The sequence below is a fragment of the Paramisgurnus dabryanus genome, chromosome 8 (assembly GCF_030506205.2).
Source record: "Paramisgurnus dabryanus chromosome 8, PD_genome_1.1, whole genome shotgun sequence".
NCBI classification, from domain to species: domain Eukaryota; kingdom Metazoa; phylum Chordata; class Actinopteri; order Cypriniformes; family Cobitidae; genus Paramisgurnus; species Paramisgurnus dabryanus.
The window spans coordinates 1,148,139-1,160,925 of NC_133344.1; the positions used below are offsets into that span (position 1 = coordinate 1,148,139).

General features: G+C 37.0%; 1 protein-coding gene across 9 annotated transcripts in view; it reads right to left on the minus strand.

The window, feature by feature from the left end:
* Positions 1 to 12,787, minus strand: part of LOC135770628 (protein NLRC3-like) — a 233,401-nt gene that overhangs the window by 178,609 nt on the left and 42,005 nt on the right. For 6 of the 9 annotated variants that reach the window (XM_073815506.1, XM_073815505.1, XM_073815504.1 and 3 more), the window contains 2 exons: positions 5,681 to 5,854; positions 3,957 to 4,733 (listed from right to left, as the gene is read on the minus strand). The exons of 1 other annotated variant lie outside the window; for it this stretch is intronic. In XM_073815506.1, the coding sequence (XP_073671607.1) occupies positions 4,712 to 4,733; positions 5,681 to 5,854 (196 nt within the window). In that variant the 3' untranslated portion in view covers positions 3,957 to 4,711. Of the gene's footprint in view, positions 1 to 3,955; positions 4,734 to 5,680; positions 5,855 to 12,787 lie in introns of those variants that run through there. 2 more of the 9 variants (XM_073815509.1, XM_073815503.1) reach the window with 1 other exon arrangement.

Below are 12,787 nucleotides of genomic sequence, written 5' to 3' on the forward strand. Positions count from 1 at the left end.
CGTGCCTGTGTGCAAGTAATGACCACAGTGCAGTAATGTAAAGTATTCAGCAATCATGACATGAATTCATGTTTTTACCATGTTGGGGTTATTTTCTTTCATGGATTAGGGACCCCCTAAATAACCTTGCTACCCCATTTATAAAAGGTTGACAAAAGTTTGCAACTCCTCAGGTTAACATGGGATCGTGTATTGGTGAAAACACTGTCCTTGAATCATTATGTGACACAACTTGTTCTGTATTTTGTGAATGAAACAGTTACAGTGGGTATAATAATACTTTCTTCCTCACTTACCTGTAGCCCGAATAATCACGCGCGTCTTGTTGAGTGAACTTTGGCGCGTTGTACAAAGTGAAACCATCCTATCACACGTAGCGAGTAAAGACAAGCCCATAAAGTGATGTGATTTAGAGAGGCGGGACTCAAGAGATGCTAATCCAATCATATTAGCAATGTGATTAGAGAGGCGGGACTAAAGAAATGCAAAGCCAATCATATTAGCGATGTGAGTTACGGAGGCGGGCATTGCAGAGAACGAAAGCTGTTAACCGTTTGTGTACCACATAGAGCGTCATTTTTACAGAACGGGATTGCAAAAGATTTCTAGTCTCATTTAAATGATTCCTGAAAAAAAATATAATAAGTAAAAAATAGAAAACACAAGAATAAGAAGGACATTAGTGGTTATATATAAATACAGATTAATTGTTTGGTCGAAATTATTGCTAGGGACCAGGGACGTGCAGACATTTTGAGGGGCAGGGGCTCAAGTGAAATAAAGGGCACTTCTCATAATTATGTATTTTCTTTTTTTAAAACAAAAGTATATATATTAACGCAATTCTGACTTCCTTTTTTTTTTAATTATTAAAAACGTTAATTAATTTTATCTTCCTCAAACTCACACAATTGTTTAATTTTCAAAAGATGTCTACAAAATAATCAGTTGTTCACACAGACACCATGGTCTCCTTAGTAGTAGGTTTATAGAGCAGCAAAGGAAGCCATTACACAATGTGCATGTTTTGAAAACATTAAATTACAAATTAATAATAAATTTGTTAAAATGCTAAAAACAAAGTTGTGACTGCTGAGTTAGCGCTACATGTCAATAAATGCTATATCATATGCTAGCGTTTAGCTGATTAGTTGTTAGTTGTTACTCAAAATGTATTTTTGTCTGATAAGGGCTCAAAATATAAGGTCTGTTTACTAATGTGATCTTCTGGCATGAGCCTCAGAGCAGAGCTCAACATTATTATTCATGACCCTTTCAAATAGGGCAAAAATAGACCATTTCATTCAAATGACAAATTCTAGAGTTGTAAATAGACATGTAAAAACGTTTCTGGATAATTTTTGCACTTAATAAAGCAACATACCTTCTATGTAATTGTCAAAGAACAATTTAACATATTATGACAACACATCCTATGGCACCTTTAATCTTAGGTTTCATATTTATTAGGGTTACACATGTCAGAAACAACAAATATAGATTAGGCCTATTTTATTTGTATTTTATATTTTACTTTTTTGTGATGTCAGTGAAAATTCAGACTGGGCAAGTAAAATACTGAACCATCAGATTTCTTCCCAATCTACTCCAGCACTCCAGTATTACACATTATACTTATTTAACAGACATTACAAAAAACGCAAACAAAAAAGCTTACTACTGCAGTTAGCAATTATTTTATTGTTTGTGCTTTATTATTTTATGAGCAGTCTGTTTAAACTACATACACTACACTGTTACAAGTTTGCAACTCTTCAGGTTAATATGGGATTGCCATGGAAAACAATATCCCTGAATCGTTATGTGTAACAACGTGTCCCATATTTTGTGCATAAAACTGTTAATATAAGAATGCTTTCATCCTCACACACTTACCGGTAGCCTGCCTGCATAATCATGCACATGATCGCGTCTCGTTCAGGCTGAGCTTTGGCGCTTGAAGCGCGAATGATGCAGCACGAGTGTAGACAGACCAATCATAAAGCGAAGTAAGTTAGAGAGGCGGGACTAAGGAAAGGTAAAGCCAATCATATTAGCGATTTGAATTTTGGAGGCGGGACTCATCTGTTAACCGTTTGTGTGCCACAAATAGCGCTATTTTTCTTTATATAAGAGTTTAAAGGATTTAAAGGATTTCTGAATAAATTCATGTTAAATTAAATAAGCAACAAGTAAAAAACACAAGAAACAGACAGACATCAGTTGTTATATGAAGAAAGATCATATTATTATAATTTTTTTAAAAGCACCCCAGAAAAAAAGGGCACTTTCTCTTCAGGAATAAAAAGGGCAGGTGCTCAAGCCCCCTTTGATGTCTATGTGTGCACGTGCCTGGAGACCACCCATGACACAATCTTCAGGAGTCTAACTGAGAGAATTCTGGATGATTGTTCACAGACTGTTCAGGTATTTGATTGTTTTAATATTAATATAATGAAATAAAGTGTAAATCAGTTAGGTCTATTTAATTAAAGTCGGTATTTACTATAGTATCCTCTAGCATTAACTATAATTAACTCATCAACTGGAGTAAATAGTATAGTAAACGTTTGTATTTACTCTAGTAAAGCCATAGTAAAATGTAGTTTGCTGTAGAAAATTTTAGTGTGAGAGTTCAGAAATACACAAGTTTACTGTTAACAGAGTAACTTACACAGACAACACAGAATACTGTTTCACATCAACCAGTAAGCTAAACAAATCAAATATAAATGAGAGCACAATACTTATAAATCTTAACACTCACATTTCTATTTGATCATTTCAACAGAAGAAAATTCATACAGCAAACATAAATGAGTTAAATGTCATGATGTTTGTTGCTGGTTTTGTTAGTATATCTTCAATCATATCATCAGTTGGACATCAGTATCTCAGACTAATTCTGCCCTCCTTTATCACAGACCTCACAAAATGACATTTAATGTCCACATGTTTACAGGATTTTTTGCTGACGCTATGACACCCTGATTGTCTTCATAAACTCTAGATTGATATTTCAGTCCATCAATGTTTTCTAACACTCGTGTACAGTCACAGTTAATGTCATAAACTCAGCTTCACATGTGGACAGTGTAACAGTAGGCTGTCTTTTAGTCTTCATGAGATTAATGGATCATTTTTGTTCATGTTAATGCAGAAACCTGTAGTACTTCTTCTATAAATTATATCAGCTGTCCATACAGTGATTTTTTCAGTTTATACATCAGTTTTGTATTACTTTGAGATTTGACCTCGTAACCCTCTGGTTTATTGTCTTATGTAAATATGCTGTCTTTACATCTATTTGATGAACAATCATATTTTCCTGTACTGTTTTCTGTGACAATATCTCGTCATACTGGCAGTTGGAGAAAAAGTCTCGTCATGGTTCACACCTCTCTCTTGACTTTAAGCTACATCACCTTGAAAACTACAAACATAATCAATAATCTGACCTTTTCCTCTCTCTGGCAGGATTTCTCTTTTGTTCAGGTTCATTTTCTATTTGTGTTTGGTTTTCGCTTATTCACTGTTCACTGAGTATGAATTTACTGTTTTGTTTTTAAATTTATTTTGAATTAGGCATAGAATGTGTTGTGTTTTATTGTAAATTTATTATAAAGTTTGTGTTTGTCCACTAGATGTCGCAGTTTGACTCTGCCGTTCAGAAAGCCTCTGACAGATAATCAACAGCGATAGACCAAAGCTGAAATGTCAAGTTTATCATTTTATTAAACTTTATGTCACTGTATTAAAACTGTAAATTATGCTCATTTCATCTTTACAGTTATCAGTAAGCGACATACAACTGTTGTCTGCACAATTAATATCAGTAAAGTTTAGATTATTGAATATGTTTATTTCATGTCACAGAGAGAGAGAGAGAGAGAGAGAGAGAGAGAGAGAGAGAGAGAGAGAGAGAGAGAGAGAGAGAGAGAGAGAGAGAGAGAGAGAGAGAGAGAGAGAGAGAGAGAGAGAGAGAGAGAGAGAGAGAGAGAGATTCAGAGAAAGATGAAAGAGAGACAGTGAATGACTCGACCTGTTTCACACATAAATTCTGACAGCTTGTGTTTACTCTTAGTTTTACATCAACACTAACAGAAATGTTTGACATCAGCAGGGGTAAAATCATCAGTTTATAAATGTATTAAATATAACTTTTGAGTTCGGGTTTGGTCCAGAATGACTCATTTGATGCAATACAATCAAAGTGCAGGAGATGTCGCTCGTGTGCAGACTGTACTGACATGAATGAGCGAAGAATGAAAGCACCATGAGATGTAATGCACATGAGATGAATTGTACTTAAGAAAATCAAGCATGACTTAACTATAGTTAGCATAGTTTTATGTTTGTTTTATTTGTAGTAGGTCTTTGTTATCAGTGCTCACATTAAAAGTCTTCATCTCTGTTGGTATGGAGGAGGATTAGCATCTAAATGAGCAGATTTCACATCACAAAGACCTCATCAATACTGAAAGAGCAACATCTGCTTTCATCTGTCTTTGTCTATTTCAGTAAGACATTGATCAGCTTCAATAAAAAATAGTCAAAATTCAAAATTTAAATAGTCAGATTTGGATAAAGTCACAGATCAGATCCTGTACTGAATAATCAACTCATACGGTTAAGAGGAAGTGATGTCACTATTGTGTCTTCTTATTCACCAGCAGATCATACTGAAGATCAGACAGACATCTTTACATCTTTACAGTCTCTGATTATGAGTCCTGAATAAAAATGAAAGAGAAAGTCAATCAGATATGAGATCATCATCAGTGTCAGATGAAGAGATAGAAAAACAAACTATTAGTGCTGTCAGTCAGTGATAGAAATGAAATCTTCAACATAATAAACATGTCAACAATCTGTTTATCACATACACATGAGCTACAACAATACAAAAACACATTTCATCTATTTCCTCTGAATATTTGATGTCAATGTAAGAGATGAATGTATTGATATGTATGTAGTATAATATAATGACACACTGACAGTTTTATGAGTTCACACACAAACAGTAAGAAAATGAAGGTGATGCTTTATTTTAAAAGTCCTGGAGGTTGACAGTCGTGTAAATAAAGAGAAACACAATCAATGTCAAAGCTCGACAGAGAGTTGTGTGAAGTGTCCGTCAGATTTTAAGAGTTGACTTTCTCTTCTTTTTTCTAATCTTCATCTCTATCATTTATCATCTGTACTTTGTGTTGATCTGTTGTGCATATATTGTGTTTGTGTTGTTATTTCTGTCTGTATTCTGATGATTTGATAAATAATGCTTAAAACATGAAATAAAAACCAAGTTGTTATAAAAAGATGAACATCTAGTCAAGTGTGCATAACTATAGAGGTGTCAAACAAACCCCATTAACAAAGATCATATATAATGTGTAAGAAGAGTAAGATCACAGTATTAAATCCTGGAGTGAACAAACTCAACATCACAGTTAGTAAACAGACTCAGACATTGTGTTGAATTCTTATTGTGTTGATCTGACAAAGCATCAAGTGTTGTTCATGTACACTTCATATTTTCTGTTTGTTGGGTTTAAAGGAAACACAGCCTATAACAGCAGCAGATCAATTTACATTTATTTATAATATTTATATTCTAGGATTTAAATGACACTCCATGAGTTTACTTTAAACATTTATTTAAATGAGCTCTACTCACCATACTGTCTCTAGTTTATAATGTGGATCATCTTTTAGATCAGAGATCAGCTTCACTCCTGAACGTGTGAGTTTATTATAAAGCAGATTCAGATCTCTCAGGTGTGATGGGTTTGATCCCAGAGCTGAAGTCAGAGCAACACAACCTTCAACTGTGATATAACAACCATACAACCTGTAGAGAACAGAGACTTTATGTGAATTATACAAAACTACAAAGTTTGTCCACAAATCTCTAACCTCCATCTCTTCATGTAATGTTCCTCTTTCAATCCCTCAGTAACTGAGACACTGTGTGTTTAAATGTCAAATAAATCCATCACACAGCTGACTATTAGTGTTAGATGTCCTAAACCACATGAACATTTCTTCATAAATCTGTATTGAGTTCATGACTCACACTTGAAATTCTCATCAGGTATTTGATGTAAAAATCTTCCTCTATTACAGGAGGAATATCAGCTGGAGATAACATAACTCTGATCTTACATTTAAAGATGTTACAGTGTTTAAAGATCAATTTCACTCAATCTATAAAAACATTATTAATGTGTGTGTCAGTGTCAATGATGGATCAATGTTTTTAATCATCTTTATAAAAACAACACGACAAGGAGAAAAACTCTTCATACACAATAATATCAGCAAAGATTTCATCAAAGAAACACCAAACTACATTTTCTGATATTTTAACAGAGGAGTTTTGTTGCACGTTGTGAAGGAAATTGAAATGAATCATAACTAATTATAACTAACATGTCTTTTCCTTACAGGTTTGAAAATTTGTACTGTATGCTTTGACAACAAAATGTGTTGAAATAGAGAAAGTAAAAGTTGTATGTATTGAATAATGTAAGACTTTACAATAAGGTTTTGACTGAATACATGATTTTATTTCCTCAAGTGTTTGTGTTCATAATGGAAAAGATGTTGTGTGACTCTTGAGTGTTTCGTGGGGATACCCAGTGAGGATAAATGTCTTGTGTGTGTTGTCTATAGATGCACCGGTTATGTAACTTAAGTCAGTCAGGTGTGTAGGGGAAATCTAACAACACAACATCATTCATTTTAATCGTAGGGGAATAACATTAAATTTTAATCTTTATATCTGTTTTTATCTCCACAGGTTGTGTTGTGGTGAAACACCGCCATACTTTCACTGGTCTGTGTGGGTCCTAACACCCCTGTATAGTGACGGGGACACTATACTGTCACAAAAGCACTGTCCTTCAGATGAGACGTTAAACCGTGGTCCTGAATCTGTGGTTGTTAAAAATATCCTTCGAAAAAGTACCCGTTGTCCTACTAATCATCCCCATATATACTAATTGGCGATATCAGTCTGTCTCCTCTCCACTAATAAGCTGGTGTGTGTTGGGCATTCTGGTGCAATATGGCTGCCGTCGCATTATCCAGGTGGATGCTGCACATTGGTGCTGGTTGAGGAGAATCCCCCATTCATGTGTAAAGTGCTTTGAGTGCTGCAGAAAACCGCTATATAAATGTAACAAATTATTATTATGAGACTGCTGATGTATCTGGTTACTGATCAGATCTCTCATTGACTTTATATAGACGGTTTCATCGGACGCACGTGATACACGTCTGGATCCGAACCTTACTTCCGGTTTTGTTTTTTTAATGGTCTGACTATTTGCTAAACTGATCTCTTGAACAAATGCCTCGTCGAAAATAACAAATGTTTTAGTTTCCTAGGTAATCTATGTGTTGTTTTTTGTGCTTGTTATAGAAATAAACTACGTTTACATGGATTAAAGTTCTCCGTCGTAGCGACGGATTTCCGTCGATTGCAGCGAGTCTACAACGGATTTCCGTCAGTTGTAAAATTATCAAATTAACTTTTCATAAAGACGCCGTGTATTCACCTTGTTAAGTGGAATGTGATCAAAGCCTGGAGTGGAGCGAAATCACGTTCCTCTCTCCACTGTAAGCGATCTGTAATCACTACACACCAGATCCACTCCGGGTTTTCTGGCTGTATCTCACGTTAAGCTGAGGTAAAACTATTTCTGCTAGCATGGACATAATTGTAATGCAGGGAGGATCCGAAAAAGTTGTATAAGACCGATGGAGATTAACTTGGTTAAGCGGAATGAGGAAGATTGGCAAACCTTTCAGTTCGTGGGATAAGAAAATCAAACAGCCAGGTAATTTACGTGTTTTTGCACAGTAAGCCTAGGGTCCTGTATTTTGGGAGTAATTGATTTGTCTCGTACGTGATCATTATACACTGCTACGCGGATCTAACCAGTGGCTATGGCTAATACAACGAGTTTGTTAAACTCATGGGTAAACTTCACGTGGCGCCACAAGAACCAAGAGGCAGTCAGATGACATTAAAATCCCGTGAGAGCGAACCGAGAACTCATTAGACGAGACTGCTTCCGAAATGCTCTCGCAGTACTTTGATGTCATCCACCTGTCAGTTCTTGCAGTTGCATGTGCGCGTGGTCAGGAAATCTTGACGTTTGTACATGTATCCACATTTAAAAACAAGTGATTTTAAATTAAAACAATAACAACAGTGTTAAATGTGCGCGCTGTTTCTGTATGAGGGGAATAAGCAAGTCGCCCATTCGCTTGTGAGTATTTTTGCCGCTTTATTGGCCTTAAATACACATAAGGTTATGCATCAAAAATCCAGTCTTTGCAAGTATCCTCAAACACGACCATTTAAGATTTAGGAGAAAGTAAACAGCAGAAAAAAGGGTAAGTTACCTTTTTTGCTTATATCTGTCACTAATGTTAATCAAACAATTAATCTTTCACTGACTAAATCAATTTATACCTTTACTAAGATACATTATTGTTTATTATCCTTATTTCATCACTGACTGTTTATCCTTAGTGAGCTTGAATTTTGTTCTTGTGTAATATACGCACGTTGCGCACAATGCGTTGTTTTAAGTGCATAACATTGCGCATAAAATAGCACCTCAGCTCTGCCTCTATTGTAAAATAATAGTTCAAGTTCAAGTTCGTTTATTTCTATAGCACTTTTTCACAGTTCAAGACTGCCCAAAGTGCTTTCCATAGTGGCAACAGATCAAGACATCAACAATAAAACCACATTTATAAATAACAGGGAAATAGAAAACATAGACACAGTGCTAATTTAAATCATGGTATAATAAAACACCTCATCAGTATGAGGTCCACCATTGCCTCCTTAATTCATGTCAGTTGACAGAACTCAGAGCATCACCCGTCAGTTGACTGAGTGCGACAATTACAAAAATGCAAAAACGTATCACCGCAGACAATTAAAAACTCAAATCAATAAGATCTAATACAGCAGACAGATTGAAAGTCATATCAATATGGAGATCACTTGTATCAGTGCAAAGAATAACTCATGGCGATTAAAAATGAAAAATGTTCAGCTAAATTCCATAGGCCAAGAAAAATAGATACGTTTTCAGTAAAGATTTAAAAGTGCTCAGAGAAGGTGCAGCTTTTATATAGCTTGGAAGACTATTCCATAAACTAGGGCCTATAATTGAAAACGCTCTATCTCCTCTGCGTTTTAATCTGGCAGCAGGGGCAATAAGCAAGCATTGCGAGCTGGAGCGTAGTTCTCTGGGTGGTGTATATGGACTAATCAAATCTGATAGGTAGGGAGGAGCCTGGTTATGAAGGCATTTGTATACAAACAGAATGATTTTAAAGTTAATCCTGTATTGCACTGGTAGCCAATGGAGGTCACGTAGAAGAGGAGTAATATGATCATATTTGCGGCCATTTCTGAGAAATCTAGCTGCAGCATTTTGAACTAATTGAAGCCGGGATAGTTGGGATTTCGAAATGCCGCTATATAAGGAGTTACAATAATCTAATCGTGACACAATAAAAGCATTGACCGCCATCTCAAGTGCTTGCACAGGCAAAGCAGCTTTAATTTTAGAGAGTAAACGGAGTTGGAAAAAACTAGAGGCGACTACTGAAGACACTTGTTTTTCTAAAGAAAGCTTGGAGTCTAATAAAAAACCAAGATTTCTAACACACTGTGTTTGGTAGACAGCCAGATCATCCAGACACGAGGTGTCTATATTAGAGGTAACTGAAGGGTCAAATACAATGACCTCTGTTTTAGAGTTATTAAGAAATAGAAAGTTGGTTGACAACCAGGTCTTAACTTCATCCAGGCATCTAAAAAGTGTGGCCATATTAGAGGGATCATTTCTTTTCAATGGTAGGTAGATCTGGGTATCGTCTGCATAAAAATGATACGAAACCCCGTGCTTTCTCAAAATTGCGCCTAACGGAAGCAGATACAGAGAGAAAAGCAGCGGAGATAAAATTGAGCCCTGTGGAAGGCCACACTTAAGACTAGCAGCAGAGGAGGTGCAATTACCAATTTTAACTGAGAAGTAACGGTCAGTTAAATAGGAATAAAACCACTTTAAAACTTGGCCTTTTAGACCCACAAATTCATTTAATCTCGATAAGAGCAGCTGATGGTCAATAGTATCGAAAGCTGCAGTTAAATCAAGAAGAATTAAAATCACAGAATCCCCCGAATCAGTGGTGATCAGGATGTCATTCAGAACCCTTAATAGGGCCGACTCGGTACTGTGAAGCGGTTTAAACCCCGATTGGAAGCATTCAGAGATGTGACAAGTGCTGAGAAAGGATTGGAACTGCTTTAACACAATTTTTTCTAATACCTTTGCAATAAATGGTAAAACTGAAATAGGACGGAAGTTACTCTTTATAGATGTATCAAGAGAGGGCTTCTTGAGCAAGGGGGTGACAGCTGCTTGTTTCAGAGCAGGAGGGATCACACCCGTGGCCAGACAGTTGTTAATAAAGATAAGCAGCGTAGGGCCAACAGACTCAAAAATTAATTTCAAAAATCGAGGATGAATAACATCATAAGGGCACAAAGAGGGTTTAAGAGAATCAATAATCTCAGACAGATGTTGGAGTGAGACGAGATCAAAATTTTCCCATACACAGATGGCCTGAGAATCAGCTATCGTTGATAAGATAGCACAGGGAATGGCCACCTGAGACCTTAGATGTGTGATTTTATCAGTAAAAAAGCTCAAGAAACCTTCACATAGTTCATCTGATGGGTTAGGTATGGAGTTTAAAGGAGGATTAAGTAATGAGTCAATAACAGAAAATAAAACTTTGGGTTTGTTTTTGTTACAGAGAATCATATTTGAAAAATAAGCTGCTTTTGCAGATTTAACCGCAGCCTGGTACGCTGTCAGTGAAAGTTTAAACATATCAAATGATGATTGCAGCTTGTCTTTCTTCCATTTACGCTCCATTTTTCTGCATGCTTGCCTCAGGGAGCGAGTGTCAGTAGTACACCACTTTCCAAGTTTTGTGTGAAGGGGTTTAAAAACTTTAAACGGAGCAGTCTCATTTAAAGTTATAGTCCATGTGTTTTGAAGTAGCTCAAATTGTTGGAAAACGTTCAAATCAGATTCAAATTCATCCAGAGACCACTGAGCAGTCAGATTGTTAAATAAAAAATTAAAATCCGATTGAAAATGTGTAGAATAAACACGTGAAACCTTAAAACTCTCATGAGGAACAGACAGTTGTAATAGAGAGGGGGAGAAAATAATTGGTTTGTGATCCGATAACATTGTGTCAGAGAGAGTAAGCTCAGCGACAGAAAGCCCATAGGTGAGTATTAAGTCCAGCGTGTGCCCCTGTAGATGGGTGGGCTCATTCACCCATTGTGTAAGGTTAAACGAGTCTATTAAAATCAAGAACTCCTTTGACAGGGAGTTTTGAGGACAACAGACGTGGACATTAAAATCACCGAGTAGAACGAAACGGTCGTATTTTGTGGTGATAAACCCTATAAGCTCCGTCAGGTCGGCAATGAAGTGCTGAGTCATATGAGGGGGGCGATATAATACCGCAAACAAAATAGGGCTGTTCCACTCGAGGCTTATAAGCTGAACTTCGAAGCTAGAAAAGTCTCTGACCGAAATTTTCTGACAGCGTGAGTGTATTGGCTTTTTTAGAATAGTCACTAATCCGCCTCCTCTTCCATTGAGTCGGGGAGAATTAAAAAACGAGCAATCGTTAGGAACAAGGTCAGAGAGGGGAGACAAATCTCCTACCTGCATCCAAGTTTCTGTGATGAATAGACAGTCCAACTTATGAGAGAGAAAAAAGTCATTTAGTAAAAAAGTCTTATTTGTCAAAGAACGCGCGTTGATCAGCGCCATTTTAGGAGAAGATATAAATCCACAGGGTGAGACTGGAGCTCTGCATAATGGACGGAGGTTATCCAAATTAGACCCGGTAGGCCGCGCTGGTGTAATGAGGGAGGGATACGTCCATCGAAGCTCGGGCATCGAGTCTGGGAGAACAGGGTAAAGCCAGCGAAAGCGCGTAGTCGGTGAGAATCCTGTACACATTGAGCGCCAGTTAGCCTTCCATGCCGGGCCAGGCGCACGGGGTTTACAGCCCGATTTAACGTGAAGTTTCCATCTAACCAGGAGACCAGCCCGCCTACCCCGTTTCCTTTTTCGTTTTTTCCGTTTAGGGTCAGCAGTCCAGTGGCAGAAACAGTTCCGAATCTCCAACGGCAGGACGCCACACGGCTCAAAAACAAAACGGGTAGGCTCTGCTTGGATAGCTTCCAGCAATGAGCTGCGCAGATCTAGCAAAGCGAGTCGATCGTAAGACAATAAGGAGACGCAAAATAAACACTGAGACACGTAAAAGACAATTAAAACGGGTAAAACGCGCATCCACGGAAGCGACCGACGGCCTGCCAGCACCGGCGCCATCTTGTAATTTGTTGATAAAGGGTACAGTCATTCAATGTACAACTGTCACTATGATAACAGGCATCCTGTGTGAATTGTACACGAGTTTTATTCGAGTTGCTCATTCAGGGTTTATATTCATACATAACGTTACTGTATTAGAGCTGTGACTGTAAGCTGTTGTGTGAGCAGAACAGACCCTGGATTGTTCGTTTATGTGCACTGAATAATATGATATAAACATTTCTGTACCACTTTTAAAAAAGTTGTATTTGTTCACATTATTAAATGCATTATATAACATGAACAAACTATGAAAAATATAGGGGCGGTTTCCCGGACCA